This window comes from Phocoena sinus, chromosome 8 (assembly GCF_008692025.1).
Source record: "Phocoena sinus isolate mPhoSin1 chromosome 8, mPhoSin1.pri, whole genome shotgun sequence".
NCBI classification, from domain to species: domain Eukaryota; kingdom Metazoa; phylum Chordata; class Mammalia; order Artiodactyla; family Phocoenidae; genus Phocoena; species Phocoena sinus.
In genome coordinates this window covers 64,227,830-64,254,044 of record NC_045770.1, presented here as the reverse complement: position 1 = coordinate 64,254,044, position 26,215 = coordinate 64,227,830, and the positions used below count along the sequence as shown (strand labels likewise).

At 38.4% G+C, this 26,215-nt stretch overlaps 1 protein-coding gene and 1 long non-coding RNA gene across 5 annotated transcripts in view; one reads left to right on the top strand and one right to left on the bottom strand.

Annotated features, from left to right (window-relative positions):
• SBF2 (SET binding factor 2) overlaps positions 1-26,215 on the top strand; it is a 465,356-nt gene that overhangs the window by 412,982 nt on the left and 26,159 nt on the right. For 2 of the 4 annotated variants that reach the window (XM_032640038.1, XM_032640037.1), the window contains exons 27-33: positions 2,195-2,391; positions 4,536-4,676; positions 5,565-5,660; positions 12,990-13,174; positions 17,735-17,911; positions 20,392-20,493; positions 21,211-21,396. In XM_032640038.1, the coding sequence (XP_032495929.1) occupies positions 2,195-2,391; positions 4,536-4,676; positions 5,565-5,660; positions 12,990-13,174; positions 17,735-17,911; positions 20,392-20,493; positions 21,211-21,396 (1,084 nt within the window). The remainder of the gene's footprint in view (positions 1-2,194; positions 2,392-4,535; positions 4,677-5,564; positions 5,661-12,989; positions 13,175-17,734; positions 17,912-20,391; positions 20,494-21,210; positions 21,397-26,215) is intronic. The other 2 variants (XM_032640039.1, XM_032640040.1) reach the window with 1 other exon arrangement.
• The window catches only part of LOC116757774, a 48,549-nt gene continuing 44,516 nt past the window's right edge, over positions 22,183-26,215 (bottom strand). Inside the window, exon 2 of the long non-coding RNA XR_004351074.1 lies at positions 22,183-22,403. This is a non-coding gene — a long non-coding RNA (uncharacterized LOC116757774). The remainder of the gene's footprint in view (positions 22,404-26,215) is intronic.

The following is a 26,215-nucleotide window of genomic DNA, read 5'->3' as shown; positions in this document are numbered from 1 at the left end:
GAGAATGTTTCCTCATCATTATTCACCCGATCTAGATCCCACCCTATGAGTTAGCTACCCTGTAATAAACTGATCCATTAATTATATGGAGCTGCCTGTCTGATTTTTTAGTCTCAAGATGCCTTCTCAGTTTGGTGGGTACTTTTGGTTCCCTCCATCCTCCAACAATGCTCAACCTATTAGTCTTCAGATAAATACAAATTAAAGTCCCAGTGAGACTGCTTTATACCTGCAAAAAAGGCTAAAATTTAAAAGACCAACAATACAAAATGCTAGTAAAAATGTTGAGCAAGTAGAACTCTTTATTGCTGGTGTGACTGTAAATTGGTTAAACAGCTTTAGAAAGCTGTCTGGCAGCATCTACTAAACTTCTAGACATGTATTGAACAGTGCACAATCTGTCATGTATCTGTTGGAAATTCTACTCCATCTAGGAATGCATATGTTCTCCCAAAAGACAACTGCAAGAATGTTCATGGCAACATGTTTCTTACATAGTCAAAAACTAGAAACTACTCAAAATCAACAATAGAAGAATAGATAAATAGTATAATCACATAGTGAGCTACTATATAGCAATGAAAATGAACAGACTACAGTTATATGCAAAGGCATGGATGGGTCTCATAAACATACTGTTGATCAAAAGAAGCCAGACACAAAAAAATAAATTCTATTCGTTCCTTTTTTGTTCAGAAAACAGGCAAAACTCATCCATGTTGTTAGCAGTCAAGGATAGTGATAATCTTTGAAGACGAAGAGGGAGAAATAGTGATTGGGAGGTGACACAGGGGATGCTGGTTATGGTCCATTTCTTGACCTAGGTGCTAGTGATATGGATTTCTAAAAAGAAATAGAGGGCCCTAAATAATGGAACTGCTTTTCAAGTCTTCTTGAGTGATTATGTCTATAGCTAGGTCTCTTTATCAGTTTGTGGTATTAGAAGAATACAGCCTGTAACTTCCTGAAGCATGGAAGTACTAGGTTTTCAGAATACTTCCAAGGTACCTCTGGTTAAGTATTAATGTCACGGATTTGTGCACGGAAGATGGCTAACATGTTAAATTTCATGTTAGGTATATTTTACCACAATAAAAAAAATCACAAAAAAAGACATGGATTAGAGGTTAGGAGGTTATTAATATGAAATCTCTTTGGTCTAATATTTCTAAATAAACTAAAGGAAAGAAATGCTCTGAAAGCTGCCTGTCTTCTAGTACTTAGTAATCTTTAAAAACAAGGTCTCTTGCCTGTTTTTCATTTTCCCAGCATCATATCCTGTAACTTTACGAGCTAATCTTTTTTTAAAATTATCAACATGTAGTGTTAATAAAATATTTAAACGTACTTGACATTTGAACGAATTGTTTTCATACCAAAGATCATTTGGTTTTGATTTTTAATCCTTTCACCATCTCTGGCAGTCTAAATATTAGTGTACTCTATTCTCTGTTGTCATTTCAGCAATCCAATGAGTTGACAGTTTGTCATTCTCATAAAGTTGACACTAATACATTAATCTTGGGACTTCCCTGGTGGCACAGTGGTTAGGAATCCGCCTGCCAGTGCAGGAGACACGGGTTCGATCCCTGGTCCGGGAAGATCCCACATGCCGCAGATCAGCTAAGCCCGTGAGCCACCACTACTGAAGCCTGTGCGTCTAGAGTCCATGCTCTGCAACAAGAGAAGCCACTGCAATGAGAAGCCCGCACACAGCAACGAAGACCCAACATAGCCATAAATAAATTAATAATTTTTTAAAATACATTAATCTTGCAATCTTTATTTCAAGTCATGTATAAGGCAAGGGAAATCATGTTTAACAGAAGCCTTCTTAATAATTCTTTGTAACGTTTTCATTTTCTAAGCTTGTTCCTCAGCAAAAGGCTGCAGTATCACTGAAGGAGGCTTATTAAAAATAATAATAATAATACAGATTAGTGGATGAGTTAGCTGTCTTCACCATCTAGGCCTTTTCTTCTCAAACCCTAAAGAACTGAGTTAAAACTTAGTTTCATATTTGAAATATATGTCTTACCACTCCACCAATATGTTTGAGTCTTAGAAAATTACTATGATATTATGATATTCATGTTCTTATATTCTCTTTCTCTCCATTTCTTTTTTCTTCTCCTCTCCCCACCCCTCCTCGCCCATCCAAATTATTCTCTTTCTCCCTTCCATGTCCCTAAAGCTATCCTGGCCTTTTAGTTGTACCTCAAGCTGTACAGGACAGTAGTTTACCAAGAGTAGCCCGCTGCTATCGACACAATCGCCTGCCTGTTGTATGTTGGAAGAACTCAAGAAGCAGTACCCTGCTTCTGCGATCTGGAGGATTCCATGGGAAGGGAGTAGTTGGCCTTTTTAAATCTCAGAACTCCCCTCAGGCAGGTAAGCAGCTCTCTTACAGCGGTATTCTGATCCTTCCACTTCAGAGTATTCCAAAAAATGAAGGAAGTAAAATCTGGGAATGCCAGTTGTACCCTTTCATCGAGCCTCTCACACATAGCCTTTTCCACGGTGCTATATACATGTACAGCTTAAGAACTAGACTTGACAATGTGGGGCTCCACCTTGAATTTACCATCTTGCTTAATATGTCTGTTTATATTTGGATTTTAATAGAAATTAACATAATGAAGTCTTTGGTTCTAGGCTGTTTTCACTTCACAAACCAGAGTATCCACAGATGGAAACAGATTACATATACTAATCATTTTCTTTTCTTTTGGGAAGCATTCAAATATATTTAACCACTTCAGAAGCAAATAGGGATTCTGTCCCATGTGGTATAAGATATTCTATCTCATTCCTACAAGTCTCTCTCACACGAGGGCAAACTAATGACCAAAATGCTGCTTTAGGAGCTCTCAAGCAGAGAGGTTTTCAGAAAGCCAGAGGCTGGCCAACTTTAAAAAGATATACTAAGTGCACTGCCCCTTTTTCTGAGGATATTTTTGAGCACCATGTCTGAGGTCTGAGGTCAGTCAGGAGCTATATTTTGCTAACCTTTCTCATAACTTCTAGCTTAAAGTAGATGCTCAATAAAATTAAACAAGGACCGCTAAGATATCAGATCCAGTTTAGGGATGGCTGCTGCATTCTTTCCTCTTTGGAAATGAACTCACTCAAGTTCAGTGGTTCAGTAGGTAGAACCATGTGCTTTTTGATATCTCTTCTTTATTCTCATCTGTTCCTTCCTGAAAGTTAAAAGTTGGCCAGTACGTCTTTGATCATTCAGTTGACTGAGGGCATGACACACACCACCCTATTTTATTATTGTTGTTGTTATTGTTATTATTTCACCTGGCATTTTTGTGTAATTGAAGGCAGTTGGCTTTTAACTTTTTCTGCCCAGAGGAATCCTCCCAAGCCACATAATGGGTATAATAGAACACAGCATATGTAGGTTATATAAAGTGAGAGAATCATTTCAGCATTAATGCATTAATGAGCATATCACTGAACTTTTAGTTAGAAAAATTGAAATTGTTTTATTCCACTGGTTTCTTATTTTTCAATATAAATTTACTATATTTCACATTTTTGAGCTCACACATTTGCTCACATTTTAATATCTTTGAAATTGGAATGCAACTTACAATTCATGTGACAGAAATAATTGTGTCATGGTTTAAATGGCAGAGTTTTTTAGTCTTAGTACATAAAATTGTGGTGCATCTTATAATTGATGACATTTTAGAGTTTATAAAAGACGATGGCACCTTAAAGTTTATCAACTTTAAATACAAAAATATAGTAATGCTTATTATTTATTTCCTATTCACCTTGTCAGAAAATTTGTTAATATCTATTGTCCTTCCAGTGAATCCCTCCCGATGCCACTTTAAAGTGCCTGGGCCGATTTCAGTGATTCTGTTTTACTCCACACAAGCCAGGCTCAGACTCCCTCCAACCCAGAATTGCTCTGACAGTTGTTTCCATCTGTGCATACTTTTTGATCCTCTTTCAAAAGGACCAGGGAATTGAGCAGCAGCTGCTCTTGTCTTCTCATCTTCCTCCTCTCTTCCCACAACAACCCTCTACAAGTTCATATCCCCTAGGCCTATGTGACAGAATTGGAATAAAATTACTGGTACTGGGATATTCTCACCTCTGCCCATTCTGGGATGCTGAGGGAAACTGCTCCATCCTCTGCTCCCAAACAGTGGCATGGACAGAGTGGTTGGGGGAGATCATCAAGGACATGTTGTCTTTTATGAATCTTTATTTTGAGTTGATTGGTTGATGAGAAACTGCACCTGTGCTTGGAAGGACCGGCTGTATGTTGGTTTTCCAGACCTGGGCTCTTTCTGGGAGGATGATGAGGCAATCAAGAAATAGGTGTGGTGAAACCAATATCATAGGAGGATTAGCCATTTAATAGTTTGGAGCTTTAAGTGGGGCTGGTTTCTATATTTGGGTACGGTAACTTGAAGACCATATATAGAAAGAATAAGCGTATGTATATAGAGAGAGCCTGTTTTATTAACATAGATACAGTTTGTTTTATGTAATATCTTTTCCTTTTATAGCTCCTACCTCCTCTTTAGAATCTTCCAGTAGCATAGAACAAGAAAAGTACTTGCAAGCCTTACTGAGTGCAGTTTCTGTCCATCAGAAACTCAGTGGCAATAACACCCTTACTGTCAGGCCAGCACTTGCTCTGTCTCCAGGTAAGATTTAATATTTTTCTTCTTGACAACTGTGAAAGGTCATATTCATTCCTAGGGTTAGTCTCTTTAGTTATTTGCATTGTTCCTTCAACATGACCCCTTAATGTTTTACCTTGTGGGGCTATAACTTTATTTTATTTAGACATCAGGGTACCACTATTAACTTCTAGTAAATAGTAACCAAATTTAGAGATTTAATTATTTCCTTTTTAAAAGAGTAATAGGAGAGGTGGTGGAAAACATAAAGTCATGTGGGATTTTTTTTTTTCCTGGAATCTGTTTTACATAGACTTTAAAATATTACAGAGTTGAATGTGTAAGTTGAACATCTGTTTATTAAATGTATATTTATTAAAATCATCATGTATAACTTTGAAATTCCTGAAATTTCTGCAGCCTTTTATGATTTGCAGTACAGTTTGTTTTCACTAGATTTGGATGAAGCCATTAAGACTTGTACTAATATTCTGTTTCAGTTATCATGTGATGGAACCCCAAAGGGTTCATGTAGAGGTAACCCTAATGTGTTAGACACAGGAGCATGTGACTTGAGAAGTTGGTCTCCTTGGCTTAATCAGCTATTTGAATAGCTCAACATAAGCAGAAAGTGGCTTTTCTTGTAAAGTAACACCATGCATGCCTCGTTTCATTTATCATTAAATTCTCTGATTGCACTTGCCAAACCTAACTCTCTGTAATCTTGCAGATGTGTGTATCTCTGAGGAAATAGTAACACTGCCCTTGTTATCTCTATTAAAGCTTTGGGTACTTAAAAAGTACAATGTTTGGCAGCAATTAGACATGCTACACATGAAGATAACTTTTTGTCATTTGAGTAATGTTAACCCGAACGACATGGTTTTTGTTCTTCTTTTTGGCTGACTTTAGGGACTGAAAGGAGGACTTCAAGAATGTCCACTGTGCTTAAGCAGGTAGTGCCAGGACATTTGGATGTAAACCCATCCAATAGCTTTGCTCGAGGAGGTTAGTAAGATTGATTTTATAACTGAGCACTGATACAACCTTAAAAGCAGAAAACTTTTTTCTAGATAGCGATACTTCAAATCAACTAATTATGGTTAAATTTGTTTTTGATTACCCTTTTCTAAACGAATGATCAAATTTATTACTAGCATGGTGACAGATGAGTTTAGCCTCGTGGGACAAGAGGTATAATAATTGCTGAAATCTTAACATACTGATGAGTTTGGAAGCACTGGGAGAGGAGGGGAACATATCTAAATGGTGACTCAGCTCTGGCAGCATTCCATGATGCTTCACGTTTGCAGTGTAGAAAGGCTGAGCACAGAAGCATAAACAGTTAGGGAGACATGATTCCAGACTCAAAGGCTGTGCCTCCAGTGCCTGTTATTTTTACTCCTGTTCTCTGAAGTGCTAGTTTGAGGAGTAAGAGACAGTGGTTCAGAATCAACATAAAGACTCTATTTTACAAAATTCACTTTTTTTCCTTTTGAAAACCAAGATTACTATGCACATCTCCTGGCAGCCATATTGATTCTTTAGATACTTTTTTTCCTACCTCATCAGAACTTTCTGTGATGGCAGAATTTCCTAAGAGCTTTCAGCCTTCTTCAAGTATCTTCCTAATCAGGCCTTAAGGTCATTGTAATAGTTCGCTAGGGCTACTGTAACAAAGTGCCACAAACTGTGTGGCTTAAACAACCATTTGTCTCACAGTTCCGGAGGCTAGAAGTCCAAAACGAAGGTGTTGTCAGGGTTGGCTCCCTCGGGGGGCCGTGAAGAATAATCTGTTCCATGCCTTTCCCCTAGCTTCTGGTGGTTTGCTGGCAATTTTTGGCATTCCTTAGCTTGTAGAAACATCAGCCATATTGCTGCCTTCATCTTTACATGACATTTTCCCTGTGCATCTGTCTCCACATTTCCCCTTTCATAAGGACACCAATCATGCTGAATTAGGGGTCCACCCCACTCCAGTGTGACCTCATCTGATTACGTCTGCAATGACCCTATCTCCAAATAACGTCACATTTTCTGAGGTACTGGGGGTTAGGACAACATCATAAGAAATTTGACAGGGGGTAGGGACACATTTAAACCCGTAACAGTCATATGTAACTTTTCCCGGAACTTTTAAAATACTATTGTTTTAAAGTTTAAGACACAAACTTCATTCTTTTCATCATTTCTTCCTTGGTGAATCTGAACTAAAAGATAGTACAGTGACTTTCTCCTAAGGTTTCTGGTATTTTTGTTGCCAAGAACTCCTGTCAGAATTTGGTTCGACATTGCAGTTCTTATTGCTTTATTTGCCATCTGAAAGCTTATATTAGCAGGCACGTCAGAAACTTTTCCCTTTAACTTTTAGTAGGATGCAACTTCTGGCATATGTCTGGTTAGTTGAAGTCTTCCCATCCCCACCCTGCTCTTGAGTTTTGCCTTTGTAAACTTCATCAACAACATGTTATCTATTCCTCCATTGGGCCAGGTGACCCGTAATATAAATTTTAGGTACAAAACTGTCTCTCCTAATGTGTTGGTACCTAAGGCACAAGGATATTCACCAATCTGTTTCAACTACATTATCTTTGCTTTTTTTATATTGGCCTCAGACTCATGGCTTTTTTATACAAGGGAATCCCCACTAGTGGTTACATTCTAGTTATGAGTCCATTCTTTGCTATTCTCAAAGGTACCTGGAAGGCTGTATTTACATTTTAGGATTAAAATCTCCTATTTAATCTGTTTATGACCCTTTCTATGCATAATGAGGCCATAATTATTATTTCTGACCCCCTTCCCAAATATTTTCTTCTGAAAATTCTGTAAACTTAGTGTGTTTCCTTATGACAATTTTTTGCTCCTAACCTGGTCCCCTTCATTCTGGTATCTTAAGCTAGGATCCAGAAACGCAAATCTTATTATTTTACTCCATCTCTTAATTCTTCACTCCCAAAGCCTCCAAATCTCCCAAGGTCCCAGTGATTAACTGGAAGATGAGATACGGCTGTTTCCTGGCACCTTCAACTTCTTCTGTGATCCCTGGAGCTGCTTTCCTTTGTCTCCTCTGATAGCATCATCCCTCTCACATAGAGCAGCAGGAATGGACTGGGGCAAGCAAGTTTGGGAATTCTCAGAAGATTCCCTATTAACATGAACATGGCAGGTAGACGCACACTCAGATTGGCCAGGGCAAGACTATATGTAGACACCTGCATGCCCTGACATTAGTTCATTTCCTTGTTCCCACCCTCGAGTACAGAGTCTCTTCATTCCTGCAGAGAGCTGGGTACCACTTCTCCAGCAGTTCCTCATTTACCCTGTGTGGGAAGAGCCTCCTATCTCGAAATCTCCCTCCTAACCTTCTCCTTTTTCCTCATCTGTATTTTCACTGTTTTTCCATTCCTTTCATTGTCATAGAATCTTAGTTACAGGTTTCCTTCTTACGTTATTTCCACTGTGTGCCTTTCCCACTCTAATGAGCCAGGGTTTAGACTGACCTTCACCTTCTCCTTCACCCTTTTTCAGTGAGGGTGGTCACTTAGCGTTCAGCATGCACGTTGAAGAGTTCCTAAGCCAGGGGAAGCAACCTTTTTGACGCAAAAACCAGTTAAGAAAAAATGAAGATGTGAATAGATCACATTGCTTTTCATTTAAAATTACAATAGCTTTTGTGCCCCATGGGGAAAATGCAAGTATTTGCAACTTGGATAAATTATCTTGTTGTATAGAAAAATGCCATGAGAAAATCTGCCTCTTAAATATAAAAATGAAATACCTGGGTATATTTGAGAAGTAGCCACATGGAGGCAGCTTTTAAATTTTTCATCCTTTACATTTTCATAGCCCTTTAAGTTCCTCTACAGTGTTATTTTATCCTTAAAATAACCTCCAGGACAGGTACTTTAGGAGGCTTTGAGAGATGATGTGACTTAGCCAAGATCACTTAGCAGCCAAGAGCATAATTGGGACTAAGATTAGGTCAGTCCATTTCAGTGCGGCCTTCACTGAATATAGCTTATACCTCATGCACTGTGCTAGGCATAAGGTCACATCCATAAATTCAGTATACCCTGTCGTCACGTCCAACCCAAGCATCTCTTTTCCTTCTCTCCTTTGTTCTGAACAGAGTAGAGAGAACAATACGATTGCTCAGCAAACGCTCATGCTCTGAACAACACTGCACTCCCATGGGTGGGATGAACTGTAGCACTTCTTCCCTGAAACAGTCCCCTTAGCCAGACCCTGCTGGACAGATCCGGGGTCACATGGTTGCTTAGGAGAGAAGACATTAAGAGTTTGGTTCAGTTACATTCAGATTCAAGCTGCAGTCCTACCACTTAGCGTATGATATTAAGCAATTCAGGAAACTTCGTAATTTTTAGTGTCCTCATCCGTAAAGTGGAGATAATAAAAAGTATTCTAGCTTTAGAATAGTTATGGGGAATGAATGAAATAATATATGTAAAGCACTTCACTTAGTAAGTGGCTCGTTATTAATAGGAGCTCAATAAATGTTAGTTCCATTATTATTGTTGAGGTTGTTGTCATTATTGTTGCATAATACTCCACTGAAATGGGAGGAAAGTCTACATTTGTATGTAAATTACCTTAAGCCAGGTTGCTTCTCACTGGCCAAAGGCAAGCAGATAAAGGAGAATGTGTCTTAGGCCTAGACCAGTAACTTTCAAACTTTTTTGACCATGGCTCACAGTAAGAAATACATTTTATATCTATATGTATACATACACATTTTATATCACAAAGGTAGTACTAAGTCACAATGCAAAATGTATATAGACTATAACGAAAGTTTCATGAAACAATATTCATCTATACCACATGCAGTGCTCATAGTATTTTCCACTCTAATCTGTTTCACTTCCTTAAAAATACTGGTTCGACCTTCTAAAATGATTTCACAAACCACTAAGGAGGACCCTGCAGTCTGGAAAAACACCGCTCCAGGTCGGTGTTACATGCTCAGGACAAGTATTTGACACCTAGGAATCACTCAGGAAGCTAAGCAGACCTCGCCACCAATGCAGTAGTGTAATGCCTTTGGTTAATGTGACTGCCAGATGGACTTACGGTTCTCCAAGCCCTGCTGGCCCCATATCAGTACAGCCCGTTTTCTCATTGCTGATTTTCTGCTAGGTGATAAACACTTGGCAGTTTTTCATTAATGAGGCTCTGTTTGAGAAAGTGCTTAATTTTTTTTTAATTAATACCCTTTTCATTCAGGGCAAATAATTGAGTTGAAAGTATAGTAGAGAACTACAACAGCTCATATGTATCAATTTTCAAAAAGAAAATAATCAACAAATGTTTGCAGTACTTAGATATCAGGCTCTCAGCATGGATATAAGAGTAAATGTGATTAGGTCCCTGCCCTTTGGAGTACACAATCAAGTAGAATAAAATGTGCAAATAATCACAGTGCAATGGGATCAGAGTTCAAATAGAGCTGTCTACAACTCTAGGAGGACAGTCAAGAATGCTTTTCAGAGGAGTTTACATTGTTCCTGGATCTTAAGGAATAAGAAGTTTGTCAGGTAAAGAAATGGGAAAAGTCATTCTAGGCCAAGGGACTAGCATAAGGAAATGATATATTTAGGGAACAGTATCTCAGAATCAGGAACCAACCACTCAGGCTTCACTGTAAGCATTTAATGATCCATATTCCAATAGGAAAGCTTAAAACCTTGGCAGAAAGGAGAGTAGTTGGCTCGCACACAGGAGTCCCTGTGCCTTTTTCATGCTGTTCCAGGTCTTTGTTCTGTCTTGCAGTAGCATTCTCTGTGTATAATCAGCCAGTGCCTCTGCAACCCTTAGCTTTCTGACTTCCTTTGGCCACTAAAGCCATCAAGGCCCTTCATTTCCTACTTCCAAAGGAGTGAGACAGAAATGAAAAATCACTTATGATGATTTTTCTTTTATCAAATTATGTCATATTTTAGCAGTTTTGAAATGGATAGCTTAATAATCCTGCCATTAATGTTTTCAATCCTGAATAAGTACAGAATCATTTTCCTTAAGTGATTTGAGCAGTTCCTTTACTCAGGAAAGAATATAACTGTAACTTACTGCTCACCATTATTGTTATTACCAGGTAAAGTTTGCGATAAGTCACGAAGCACTTTCTTTCTGTTGGAAAAAAACAATATTACTCAAATTACAAAAGTATTATCTTTGATACTGCCTATCATTTTGGTGCAAATAGGGATTTTAGGAGAAGTCATTACGTCAACCATCACAAGCTGTATTTTTAGTGGCATTGGGTATTGTCACAGGGTCATAAATTTTTGCTGCTTGTAACTATCTATCTGCTTATGGAAAATAAATGGAATTTCCAAATGAAAAGAGGAAAGAAAGAAGATAGTGTGGCAATGCTTAATGCTCTACTGCAAAAACATGCCCTTTGTTATTCCAAATGGTTGTTAGAGGTTCATTCCTGATATGATGGCCTTGCTCAAAGAACAAACATGTTGTACGACACATCGTATTTGCCAATCAGTCAGCCTCCTTAAATGCTAGGGCCAGTGTATTCCTAACATTCACCCCTCCCCAAATTCCTTAATTTTATTATAAAAATTTGTTTCTCACCAAATGACAACCTCCAAAAGTTTATTCCATTTGGTATAATTTTTTAGTGGCACTCTTTGCTGCGCTGTCCATTTCATTGTGCTTTTATAATATTTATAAACAAGTGCTGAAATTTCATTTAACAGGCACTCAGTTCATCTTTTTGTGTGACTGTGCAGCTTTTTATTTGTTAATCAAATCTTCTGCTTTTAATATATTTACATTTTCCCCCTATCATTAACTTAATGTTTAAAATTAACCTGTTCTTTTCTTACTCCATTTGCTCTGATGTTTGCTGCTATATACATTTCATTCCTTCTTCCTTCTTTAATCTTGCCTACCAGTGCATGGGTACAGAGATAAATGTTTTACTCAGTCAAATCCCAAATCTTCAGCTAAGGGAAGAGTCCATTATCAAGGTACTGTATTATCTGTCCTGATGTGTCACTCTTTTTAACCATCTTCATATGAAAGCATATGTGTTACAAGTGACTTTTTTCACATTTGTTTGTCAAATTATCTTTATTCTCATCCACATTCTGAATTTCCTCTGTGATGCCATTTACCGAAAAATTAACACTTGCTGTAACATCTAAGAAAACTCATAGGTTATAATAGAAAGTTTCATCCATGTTAAGCAGAAATTTACAATACCTTTTCTTGAGAACTGGTCTCCTGACCCTATAGATGCTTATAAAGAGAAGCAGATGTGACATTATCATGATGACTTGTAGTCACCTAGAAACATGGCTTGATTTAACATTTGGCAAAGATTAAAGCTTCTCAAAGAGCTTTTCCAAATCTAGAGAATGCACTTTAGGGAAGCAGTGGCAGTGTTATGTACCACTGTGACTCCGTCACCAGCTTGAACGCTACAGTCTGTGGGCATTTGTAAGGAGCTCTGTCAAATTTGGGACTTATTATATGCCTTTGTGTTTAGATATTTAATATTTGATAGTCTCACTTGCATATTAGAAATCCTTGATTTTTCTAATTAATATAATTAAGGTCAACTTATGAGATCCTTCCAGTAGCTTAGCTTGACCTTTCCCTTAGAAGACATCTGCTTCTGACTATACCTTTTAAATAAAGCTTCCTAAGATTCAGTGAAATGCATATTACTAAATTTATAACTTCTCACTGTTTTTCCTGGATACTGGGGGAAAAAAGACTAAAATATAACTTTTACTGACTTAAAATTACATTATTTTGGCATGATACACAAATATTAATTCTCAGATTTTAGTGGGTTTAGTAAAGTTGTAATTTATTTCTTAATGTGGTTTTATGGTTAAATTGACTGACTAAAGCAGAATAATGTTCCTTCTTTCTTGAAGCCCTGAGAAATTTACTCCACGTTCTCCTTCCTAGGCTTCATTATTGCATCCTGCCCACATTTTTTCTTTCCTAGAGCCAGTGCACTCTATTTATGATACCAGTATTTACTTATAATTACTGAATTTATATCAGTATACAAAAATAGAATTGACTTGGGTGACTTATTAGGTCACCCCTGAGCCAAATGATTTTTAGGTCACCTCTGAGCCAAATGATTTTTGAAATACTATATTAATAATGCTTATATGATGCAAAAGTAAATGACAAATGACCAATATGATACATGATTACTTAGATGAATTAATTTGCTGTTACCTCTAAAACTGTACCCACAGAGCATGCATCTTTTCCCCTATTCAGTGTCATTCTCACATCAGATTATCTCACTCAATTGTTTTGACTTTTGTGAAGGTGTTTGGGCAAGTCTTCGCTCTAGCGCTCGCCTGATCAGCTCTCCAACATCCTTCGTTGATGTTGGCGCCCGGCTGGCAGGCAAGGATCACTCGACGTCCTTCAGTAACAGCACTTACCTGCAAAACCAGCTCTTGAAACGCCAAGCAGCCCTTTATATATTTGGTGAGAAGTCGCAGCTAAGGGTAAGATTTCTTTTTCTCACTTAGAAACTTCATGGATACGTGAAGGCAGTGTATAAAACTTATTTCATAAACCAGCTTTCCTAGAAATTTGTTTTTTCCTTTTTGATGCATGGAGTCTTAACCTGGAGTTAATAATCTTTAAAAAAATTAGCTCATGTATATGTATACATGTATGTCTACCTGTACTTATGTAGATAGAGATACACATGCATATACACAATGCATATTTATTAGGCATGAAAACAAGTGCTTATTCATAATCATTTTTAAAATCAGCATAAATATCATGAATATTAGGGAGTGTACATTAAAAAAATAAGGCTTATCCAGGCTGCGTTTTTCCACTGTCTTAGTTCAGCTTCCATAGGAATCTGTGCCCATGGCAAAACAGATGTTTTTGTTCTTGTAAACCTATTGATAAAGCTACAGGAAGGAAGAGTGGAAAGAAGAGTATGGCACTGCATATGGAGGCAAGGGAAGGCCAAGGCTACACTTCTTAAGTTACATTCTTTAAGGGTTCTCAAGACTATATAGAGTGACACGTCCTAAGACATGTCAGAAAATGTAAGATATTAGCTGGTAATCAACTTTATTCTTACTTTTTTTTTTTTTTTTTTTTTTGGCTGCATTGGGTCTTCGTTGCTGCCCGGGCTTTTTCTAGTTGAGACGAGTGGGGCCTACTCTTTATTGCGGTGCACAGGCTTCTCAATGCGGTGGCTTCCCTTGTTGCGGAGCACAGGCTCTAGGCGCACAGGCTTCAGTAGCTGTGGCTCACAGGCTCTAGAGCACAGGCTCAGTAGTTGTGGTGCACGGGCTTAGTTGCTCTGCGGCATGTGGGATCTTCCCGGACCAGGGCTCAAACCGGTGTCCCCTGCATTGACAGGCGGATTCTTAATCACTGCGCCACCAGGGAAGCCCCTTTATTCTTACTTTTAAATTATTATGTTAAAGAGCTTCACTATGCTCAAGTCCCATAAATTGTAAAGATAGTCCCTATCTCCAAAAGCAACAATAATTCCTTGGGGTTTAATGTTTTTGCAGTTCACACATTACAGAATAAATTTCATTACTACTGACAGGTGTGTGGGAAATAAAAGTATTTGGGGTTTTTTGGGGGGGTTTGTTTTTGTTTTTTATTTTGACTGTGCTGGGTCTTCATTGCGGTACACGGGCTTTTTGTTGTGGCTCACGGGCTTCTCTAGTTGTGGCGTGCGGGCTCAGTAGTAGCGGTGCGCAGACTTAGTTGCCCTGCAGCATGTGAGCTCTTAGTTCTGTGATCAGGGATCAAACCCGCGTCCCCTGTATTGGAAGACAGATTCTTAGCCACTGGACCACCAGGGAAGTCCCTAAAAGTATTTGTTAATTCAGAAATCCCCTCAAAGTTTAGTCCAGTGCCCCAGTGAGCACTGGACAATCTAGACGGACGTTCAGCTGAACTGTAAAATGGAGGCTGTGAGCAGGATCCCACATGCTTGGTCCTCAGGATGCCAGTGACTGAGTCAGCTCTTCAGTGGCAGTCTGGCTTTGCTAGCTCTTCTCCCACTGCCTGGACTACTGCAGTCACTTAGTCACCAAGCTTTAGGGTAGAGGGAATGAAACTGCTGGGTAACGCTCAATTTTTAAATATGCACACGTGTCTTCTGATACAGCAGATAATTTTATATCCAGAAAATAGTTGGGACATTTTTCAACAGTAGTCCAGGGATGCCTGCACAGCCTCGTTGGCACCAGTGTCTTTCCCAGAACACAGACTTTGCCCACTTCAGCACACCTCTTATTTATGATCTGAGTCACTCCCCAAGGTTTGTCTCCTGAATGCTCACCTCTGCTATTCCCTTTGCACATCAGTCCTCAGATAAGCTGTGTGATCATGCATATATGAGTAAGAAAGACTGACCAATTGGGACCCTGCCTCCTTTCCTCCCTCTCTCCCTCCCTCCTTTCTCTTTCTTTCTTTCATCAATAAAATACTATATTTTAAAAACATAATTCCAAACATAATTTCTGGCACAATAGTTATTAGGATTTTTGTATATTCCTTCACATTTTGCTTTTTATTAATTCAACTGTGTCTGTAGAGTATGGGTGCATATCTGTCTGACGTGTGCCATAGTCTAGCCAGCACAGTGCTGCCTAGTTGCAGCTCCACACCTTTTTATCCCAACAAAGGAAACATAGGAAAGCAAATAAGTGAGAGTGACTCATTCTAAACAATCTGGAATTGCCCTTATTTACCTTTTTTAATTCACATACTTTAATATCTTATACTTAGTAACAAATTCTTCATAATCTTAACTGTGTCGAACACGATGGTTGATAACTCCTGCTTTATAAGGTAGGTATACCTAGCTCAAGTATTGTTGGGAAATGGAAAGGAATCTAGTTTTTCTGAAAAGTAAACTATTTTTATATGTTTTTTAAAAAAACCAATATGACACGACACTGTAAGTCAATTTTCCAATGAAAATTTTTAAAAATAAAGTAGATAACTAACAAGGGCCTACTGTATAGCACAGTGAACTATACTCAGGAATATAAATGTCTAAATGTCTTGGTAAATATATCTGGATTGTAATAATATGTTTTGAATTGCATAGAACGTTTAAAGCAAAAAAAGATTTAAAAAAAAACTAACAGAAAAGAACTCATGTTCTCATAGTGCTAAGTTCTTTATCTCAAGCCATCTTTCCATGTTGTATAATAGATTTCATATTTATTTTAATCACTGCATAACTTTTGTTTTAAACATTCAGTCCGTTTTTTAATATTTATTTTATTTTTATTTATTTTTATTTTTCGGCTGTGTCTGGTCTTCATCATGGCATGTGGGATCTTCATTGCAGCATGAGGGATCTTTTTGGCGTGGCACGCAGGCTTCTCTCTAGTTGTGACGTGTGGGTTTTCTCTCTCTAGTTGTGGCACGTGGGCTCCAGAGCGCATGGGCTCTGTAGTTGTGGCACGCGGGCTCCAGAGCACATAGGTTCTGTAGTTTGTGGCACGCAGGCTCTCTAGTTGAGGTGCACAGGCTCAACAGTTGTGGCGCGCGGGCTTAGTTGCCCCGCAGCATGTGGGATCTTAGTTCCCCTACCAGGGATCATCCCGCATCCCCTGCATCGGAAGGTGGATTCTTTACCACTGGACCACCAGGGAAGTCCCATAACTTTGTTTTGTTGGATGTTTTGGTTTCTTTCTTTATCATCTATATGTAAAATTGCAGTCACATTTTCAAGCATATAGCTTTTTATTTTTATTTTTTATTGAGATACAATCCACTAGAGGATTTTTTCCTACATTTTAGATTATTTCTTTAGGCTAGCTTCCTAAAAGTGGAATTACTAAGACAAAAACTTTTTTTTTCCTTAATATACATTGGTAATGCTGTTTAAGAAAAAAAACTTGGGGGTTTTTACTTTTTATTTTGAAACTTTAATAGGCCTTTAAAAAATAAAGTGACCAATATAAGACATGAAACAGACCCAATATATAAGTCTTTGGCAGCAATTTTTTTTAATTGTGGTAAAATACAAATAACATAAAATTTACCATCTTAACATGTATAGTTCAGCAGTGCTAAGTACATTCATATTATTGTACAGCCAATCTCCAAAAAGCAGTTTACTCTTAGAAAAGCAGATGATCCAGTAGAGTAATTTGGGCAGAATGTGAAGAAAGTGAAAAGAACATGAGAAAATTATTAATTCATTCTTTGGCGTAAGAAGTTAGAGAACTTTTAAATCGTCTTCAGAAGTAGGCAACTAGATTATCAAAATAAACTATTTCAATGGGCCACCAATTTAGCATTCTTTAGTTAAAATTGCAAACTCACATAGAAAAAATTCCATATGGATTAAAAATATAAATGATAAAAATACTGAAACGAAGATTGATATATGTCATACTGAGTGAAAAATAGTCCAAAAGTTAGAAATCAACAAAGCCTTTCATGTTTTACTGTATATATATATTTTTATTATTGGCTTTAAAAGAATACAATATTAGTAGTCGTAGGGCAGTGAGATAGTGATTTTTATATTCTTCTCAGTGTTTATCTCTGTTTTTTTCATTTTCACAATGACTATGTTTTACTTGCATAATAAGAAACAAATGTTATGTCTATAAACTTGAATTTGTAGAGCTCTGGAACCTCAACAGCATGTTACCTTTTAATTATAATTCACATCTTGGGGAAACTTAGTTTACAGTTTTAGATTAATCACGCTGTCATGCGTCATTGGTTCCTCCTTAGACCTCCAGGTTCATGGCCTTGTAAGTAGCTTATATTTGGTCCTATAAGCTCCATCAGGTTCCAGTCTACTAGTAGCCTCTTCAAGTTCTCAGAATGACAGCAAGCTAAGTCAAACCACTAGACTTTACTGAATGGCTCTTTCCAGCAATACTGACACATTAGCGAAAAATGATTGACTTTCTTGATCCACTGCAGCCCCTGCAGCTCTTTGGCCTCAACTAACTGTATATCACTAAGCATTACCCTGTTGAAAACATTGTTTTTTTACCTATAACACGTCGTCTGCCTAATTCTCTCTGCATCTTCATCCACAGAACTTCAAGTTAGAATTTGCTTTAAATTGTGAGTTTGTTCCTGTTGAATTTCATGACATCCGACAAGTGAAAGCCAGTTTTAAAAAACTGATGAGAGCTTGTGTCCCAAGCACCATCCCTACTGACTCAGAAGTGACCTTCCTGAGAGCCCTGGGAGACTCTGAGTGGTTCCCACAGGTAATGTCTGGAGCAGCTTATCTTATAACTCAAGGAAAGAGAGGCCCAAGTGGGTATACAGAATTGATATTTGAGGAAAAAAATATTGTGTTCCCCACTACCTGACATTCTCCCTTGATTGTGTGCCCTCTGTAAAGGCCTTTCAGTTCCAGGGAACCATGTGATATAGGAAATGAAGGGGTAGAATTCTCCATCCCTGGGTTTTTCTCTCTCTGTTGTTGAAACTTGCTTGGTCTCCATAGGATGCTAAGAAGGAGATTATTATTTTTAGATGGAAACTTTTTGATATACAACAAATTTAAACAACATGTATTTTTAGGGCTCCTGCTCTGTTACTAACAGAGTGAGGATCCAGGACAGGATGTGATTTCTTGGTGACTCCAAGGGGCTTTTCCTCTTACTTTCTCGCTTTCTATTTGTCTCTGCCTGTTCTGTGTCTCTGGATTGTGGCTTCACTCCCAAGCCAGCCCAACAAAGGCACATTGGTTGCCCTGAAGCCTACCTAAGGTTTAGGAAAAACCACATATCCTTCCTTCAGCTAAGTCAAGCTTGGGATGTTTTTAATTGAACGCTTATTGAGAAATTAAGGAGAAATAGGTATGCCAGCACACCTAACCCACATTTCTTCCAAACCACAGAAGGAAAGGTATTTATGACATGCATGTTTTAGACACCGATGCAGATATTTGGCCAAGACCTCTCTGCAATACAGCCTTCAGCCTTGTCTTTAGGCCCCTGGTGCTATGTCCATTATTCCTTCTCCCCCTGTAGGAGCACACAGCCCCCCTATCCCCTGTCCACATTGACCTCCAAGCCTCCCGCCTCTCTTTTTTTTCTTTTCTCCTGCTTCTCTTGAGGAGGAAAAAGGGTTGTTTCCCACAGTACATTGGACTAAAAAGAAAAAAAAAAGCCAGGAAATGATGTAAGTACCCAAGGCAGTGACTATTCTCAAGGGTACTTACTTAAACTCTAGGAAAACAGCCACATATACAATTAGCTATTATATGAGGCTGTGATAATTACTGTTAAGGCAATTCAGGATACTTTGAGTACCCATGGAAGGAGCTGATCAATACTCCCTGCTGTCCCTAAGTTATAAGCCCCAGCCCCAAAGTGTTCCTACCACTCAACCTATCCATCTATGTTTCTCCTATTCTGTGTTCTACTCCTTACTTCAAAGTGGATTCATATCAGAAGTTACGGACTAAAAACAATGGAAAACATTGCCCCACTTGGGATATTGGCAGTTTAAAAGTTAACTCAGAGCACATGCTAAGCCCAAGAGAATTCAGGCCTGGTAATAGTTGTGTTATAGGAACAGTGAGTGAGGACCTTCCCATTCTTGAAGAGGACATGTGCCTTGTTCCTGTGTTTAAAATAGCCTAGCTCTGGGATGAACTGAGAGAGTGACTTGGACTTATATATACTACCAAATGTAAAATAGATAGCTAGTAGGAAGCAGCTGCATAGCACAGGGAGATCAGCTTGGTGCTCTGTGACCACCTAGAGGGGTGGGATAGGGAGGGTGGGAGGGAGACGCAAGAGGGAAGAGATATGGGGATGTATGTATATGTATAGCTGATTCACTTTGTTATAAAGCAGAAACTAACACACCATTGTAAAGCAATCATACTCCAGTAAAGACGTTAAAAAAATAATTTTAAAAAATAGCCTAGCTCTGTTTAAAATATGGGGGTGGGAGTGTTTTGTTTTAGTTCAGAGTTTGATTCATTCTACAAGTTATGTCAAGTAATGTTTAAAATTTTTTTTAAACCAGAATGTTACACATTTAGTTTTGAAATCTATATGCTTTGCTCATACCCTAATTGTTCATTAGGGACTTGGAGTCAGTTGTCTTGGCTTAAAAAGCTGAGCACAAATAAAAGTTTTCTTCCCATTTAATACACAGTACAAATACTTTAGTACAGATTTCATATTTGATAGAAGCAATATCTTTTGTAATTTCTCTGGGGAGATGCATTATATATATTTTGTAATATTTTTCTTTCTCCTGAGATTTTTTTTGTAGGTATATTTTCTCTAATATTAGAGGGTTTTAAAATGAAAAAAAGTACACAATTCAGTACTTTTTAGTATATTTACAAAGTTGTGCAGCCGTCGGAAATAGAACTCACTATATCACATAAGAACCAATTTTAAATCTAATAACTATGTTGCGAGGGCCACATAGAACCTCACTCTTTTCCACTGGAAAGAATTATAGCTCTTCCGCTTTGAGGGGAATCTTGTAAGGTCAGTTTATTTCATTAAGTATCACTTGAACACATTGTTTTAAAATGTGTCATTGCTTAATCTTGATTTTGACAAAGAACTTTAAGTATTTAAAATTCATGAGATTCTTTTGTCCAAATATTTTAATCCCTAACTTGTTTGATTATCTAAGGTTGGTAGCAAGTCTGTCTGTTCTTGGTGCTCAGAAAGCACTTGGTCTAACTGTGGCCTCCGTTCTTATCCTTTAGCTTCACAGGGTACTGCAGCTTGCGTTGGTTGTATCAGAAGTACTTGAGAATGGTTCCTCAGTTTGGGTGTGTTTGGAAGAAGGCTGGGACATCACTGCACAAGTAAATGATTAAAACATATTTTCAGATATCTAATTTTATATTTGTATTTTAATTCAGTTATTTTAAAATTCTGCAGATGAATCTTGTGTATAATGACTAATGTGTTTATGGACAGAGGAAGTCCTCTGTTAAACACCACCTGGTATCCATCAAAAAGCTCTGTGCCGTGAGTTTCCAGGCCCTACAGAGCCTGGAGCTCTGGCTCAGGGCATCAGGCTCCCACACCACAGAAGCATCATGCAAGCATGACCAGTGGTGTAGAACATGGACCATCCTTCCCATGTTTTGTCAGTCCTTTCTCTGTCTCTGTAAGCCCCTTCTTTACTCACTCCAGAGTGAAAAGGAAAAGTACGAGTATAATCTACAGTAAAGCATTAATCTACATCTGCCAAAAAGTAGATGTAGGTTTGAACTGATCCTCTGACCTTATTAATTAACCTAGGAGAAGGCCACAGTCAGCAAACCGGCCAGGCAAGGATTAAATTCTTAATTCTCCTCTGAAGGAAAATGTAGCCAAAATGAATTTGAGTCTCAGTTTTTAATGGAAAGTTTGTAGAATTAATTCACTTAGCTGTCCTGGAGCAGTTAGTGAACAAATTTGCCATCCAGGTAACTTGGCTTGTTAATTAGCTGTCATCAAAAGGAAGTGCTTTGTCTTAGAAGCAGGAATTTTTCAGGACTGAAAGTAATGAAGTATCCAACCTGCTTGTACCCTAGGTGACCTCCCTGGTTCAGTTACTCAGTGATCCCTTTTATAGGACACTTGAAGGCTTCCGGATGCTGGTCGAAAAAGAGTGGCTCTCTTTTGGCCATAAATTCAGTCAGCGGAGCAGCTTGACCCTCAGCTGTCAGGGCAGTGGTTTCACTCCAGTCTTCCTACAGTTCTTAGATTGTGTACACCAGGTAAGTAGAGCAAGCTTAAATCGACTTGATACGGGAGAAAGAAAAGACCTAGCATTTACTGAGCATTGCATTGCTGTGCCAGGTACCTTTATGTCACAGCTCTGATGGACTCAGCCGTAAGACTTGCTAAAATCTCAGCAGTAGATTCCTGGAAATGGAAAAGAAAAAACTAGTTGGTTTCTGAAACTAGGCTAGCTGAGCTGGCTATCGAGCTGGCTCCCAAGTGAAGCGGGCAGCACTCTAAATTACCATCTAATGTAACGGAGCAAAGTTGGCTTGTTCTCGAAGAAGGTTTGATCTAGTGTAGAACAGTAAAACTCTCTAGGTGTTGGCCAAGCCTGAAATCCAGCACGTGGTCTTCCCATTTGGGGAGGACCCTACTTTATGCCTGAAAATACAGGAGGTAGAGCTAAACCCCTAGAGAAAGAATCAGGGCCCAACCAGGCAAGCCTCTGAGGTTGAGAACAATGGCTTAGTTCTACTGGGTGGCATAATCAGGGCTAATCAAGAGACCAGACAGAGGGCTTCCCTGGTGGCGCAGTGGTTAAGAATCTGCCTGCCAAGGCAGGGGACACGGGTTCCATCCCTGGTCCGGGAAGATTCCACATGCTGCGGAGCAACTAAGCCCGTGAGCCACAACTACTGATGCCCGTGCACCTAGAGCCCGTGCTCCGCAACAAGAGAAGCCACTGCAATGAGAAGCCTGCACACCACAATGAAGAGTAGCCCCCCCGCTCACCACAACTAGAGAAAGCCCGCGTGCGGCAACGAAGACCCAATGCAGCCAAAAATAAATAAATAAAATAAATTTATTTTTTAAAAAAGGGACCAGACAGAAACCCAGGTATATAATCCAGTCAAACCCAGTAGGAGCTGGGAGTGGGGGAGATGTGAATGCTCTGGGCTCCCTCTTACCTTCATCTCAGGCCTTGGTCAGTATTGGGCTTGAGAATTGGATGGCACTGGGTTTACAAGTTGAAGGCATTGGCACCAGTGGCTAAAATGGCCTAGAAAAAGTAAGGTTGACACTTTTAGCCTGTTTCATCTGCACCACAACAGTGAATGGGTTCTGGCATGTCAAACATATTTGTCAGAACAGTGATCCTCTTTGAAATTGAAATACATTGGCCTCAAGTATCTGTTGGAAAGAAAAGTAAAAATGTTTTTAGGAACCAGTATTGGAACTAGATCATCTTATGTATGGTTATGTTTTGTTTTTTATTCCATTAATCACTTGATCAGCTTTATCAATTCACTTCATAATTTTTTTAAAAATGTATTTAAAGTGTATAATTCAGTAGTTTTTAGTATATTCAGAGTTGTGCAATTACCACAAGCAATTTCAGATTATTTTATCACCCCAAAACAAACTCCATACCCATTAGCAGTGACTTTTCCATCTACCCCATCCCCTACATACACAAACACTGGAGGTTATGTTTTTGATTGCTCCTATCAGCTTCTTAAAGAAAAGACCTATTGAATAATTTTAGTTGATTTGAGTAGTATCTGGAGAAGCTGGTCACAAGGTTGAGCTTATACTTTTAAACTCTTTGCAGCAAATTATATATTTGCTTCCTGTTTGAATATTAGCTTTTTTATTCAGACATCTTACGACAAGTACATGAGGGAGAAGTTTGAAGCCCATTGTCTCTGAAACAGAAAGCTTAACTGAGACTAAAGGGGAGGAGCAAGCATTTTTTCTCACTTCTGGATAGCTGAACGCATAAGAGTTCTTCATGAAAGCACTTCTTATCCTGCACATTGTCTTATTATGCTATGCACAAGCTATTTCCTGCCTTCATGCCTATATCCCACTACCATCTGCAGTCATCATTACTGATATTTCTTGACCGCTTACCATGCACCAGGCACTGTTCTCAGCACTATATTTTATTCCATGATTCTAAGTAATCTTTCTTTGAACCTTTTCCTGGCCCCTTCATTTGTATTCTTATGAACCGTGTACAGACTTCTTCGGTAGCATCTGTACACTAGCATCTTTCTATTTGTACGTGTCTGTTGCTTCCTACTTAGACTGAGAATTCTTGGGAGAAGGGTCTGTGTTATATTAATCTTCATATCCCTAATATCTAATGCAATTATAATTTTAGTCTCTGGAATGTAGTAGACCCTCAATAAATATGTATAAATGAAAATTTGAATGACCACCTGGTTCAGCCTTGTTGAGGCTCTCACCACCCTTCATCAAGACCATCTAGGATGTCCTGAGTTGCTAATAACATCTTCTGAATGCTCAGATATGAAGCTGTTACTCTCTTTTACAAAAAACCTTTAAAGCAGACAAACAAAAACTTTCAGTGGCTCTACATTTCTTAAAGAATTACTCTTCCTCACATCCAATTTGAATATAATAATGTCAAAATTTCACTTGAAAGGTTCTTAAGCCTCCTCACTGGACGCCTCTGTTGTCTTAATAAGTACACTCAACCAATTTTACCCCTGCATTGAAATAATATCACTCTTGGGCTTCCCTGGTGGCACAGTGGTGGAGAATCCGCCTGCCAGTGCAGGGGACATGGGTTCGATCCCTGGAAGAAAAAGTAGTCCGGGAAGATCCCACATGCCGCAGAGCAACTAAGCCCGTGTGCCACAACTACTGAGCCTGTGCTCTAGAGCCCGTGAGCCACAACTACTGAGCCCATGTGCCATAACTACTGAAGCCCGCACGCCTAGAGCCCATGCTCCACAACGAGAGAAGCCACTGCAATGAGAAGCCCAAGCATCACACCAAGGAGTAGCCCCCACTCGTGCAACTAGAGAAAGCCCGTGCACAGCAATGAAGACCCAACACAGCCAAAAATAAATAAATAAAATAAATAAATTTATAAAAAGAAAAAAAAAATCACTATGCAGTTGAATACCAGATGAAGCAGTTGACTTGCTTTTAATGTCTTTGGCGTATAAAAGTGGATATCTTTAAAAATTAAAATCACAATCTTCATAATGTGGTGTTCACACTTAAAGAACATATAGGGATTAAAAAAACAAAAAAATCAAACCAAGAGCTGGTTCTTTTAAAGGGTAAACAAAATTGACAAACCTGGCCAGGCTCACCAAGAAGAAGAGAGAGAGAACCCAAAGAGAAAAAAGAAATGAAAAAGGAGAAATCTCAACTGATATCACAGAAATGCAAAAAAACATAAGAGAATTCTATGAACAATCATATGCCAACAAATTTGACAACCTAGAAGAAATGGACAACTTTCTAGAAACATACAGCCCACCTAAATTGAATCAAGAAGAAATAGATAATTTGAACAGACTGATCACTAGAAGTGAAATAGAATCTGTAATTTAAAAAATCTCCCTGCAAACAAAAGGCCAGGACCAGACAGCTTCACAGGCAAATTCTACCAAACATACAAAGAAGAACTCATACGGATTCTTCTCAAACTCTTCCAAAAGACTGAAGAGAAGGGAACACTCCCAAAGACATTCTATGATGCCACCATCACCCTGATACCAAAACCAGACAAAGATCCCACCAAAAAAGAAAGTTACAGGCCAATATCTTTGATGAATATAGATGCAAAAATTCTCAACAAAATATTAGGAAACCAAATCCAACAACACATAAAAAAGATCATACACCACAACCAAGTGAGGTTCATCACACGTTCACAAGGATGGGTCAACATATGCAAATCAATCAGTGTAATACACCACATTAAGAAAAGTCAAAAACCACATGATCATCTCAATGGATGCAGAAAAGGCATTTGACAAAATTCAACATCCATTCATGATAAAAACTCTTACCAAAGTAGGTAAACAGGGAACATATCTCAACATAATGAAAGGTATTTATGACAAACCCACAGCCAATGTAATACTCAATGGTGAAAAGCTGAAAGCCTTCCTACTAAAATCTGGAACAAGACAAGGATGCCCACTCTCACCCCTTCTATTCAACATAGTATTGGAAGTCCTAGCCACAGCAATCAGACAAGAAAAAGAAATAAAACATATTCAAATTAGAAGGGAAGAGGTAAAATTGTCACTATATGTGGATGACATGATACTATATATAGAAAACCCTAAGGATTCCACACAAAAACTACTAGATCTAATAAATGAATTCAGCAAAGTAGGAGGATACAAGATTAACATTCAGAAATCAGTTGTATTTCTTTAACTATGAAATAGAAAGGGAATGTAAAAAAAAGTACCTTTTAAAATTGCACCATTTAAAATTGCACCAAAAAAAAAAAAAAAAAGCTAGGAATAAACTTGACCAAGGAGGTGAAAGACTTTTACACTGAGAACTATAAAACATGAATAAAGGAAATTAAGGAGGACTCAAAGAAATGGAAAGATATCCCATGCTCTTGGGTTGGAAGAATTAATATTGTTAAAATGGCAATACTACCCAAAGCAACCTACAGATTTATGCAATCCCTATCAAATTACCCATGACATTTTTTACACAACTAGAAATGATCCAAAAATTTATATGGAACCATAAAAGACCCAGAATTGCCAAAGCAATTCTGAGGAAAAAAAAACAAAGCAGGAGGCATAATTGTCCCAGACTTCAGACAATACTACAAAGCTGCAGTAATCAAAACAGTGTGGAATGAGAGGAATGGCAGGTAAAGTCACCCATGTAGACTTTTTTTTAATAAGAATTAAACTGAATCCATGTCAACTTTTTTTTTTTTTTTTTTTTGCCACACTGCTTTGTTTGCAGGTTCTTAGTTCCCTTACCAGGGATTGAACCCAGGTCCTTGGTAGTGAAGGCACGGATGGAGTCCTAACCACTGGACTGCCAGGGAATTCCCATGTCAACTTTTTT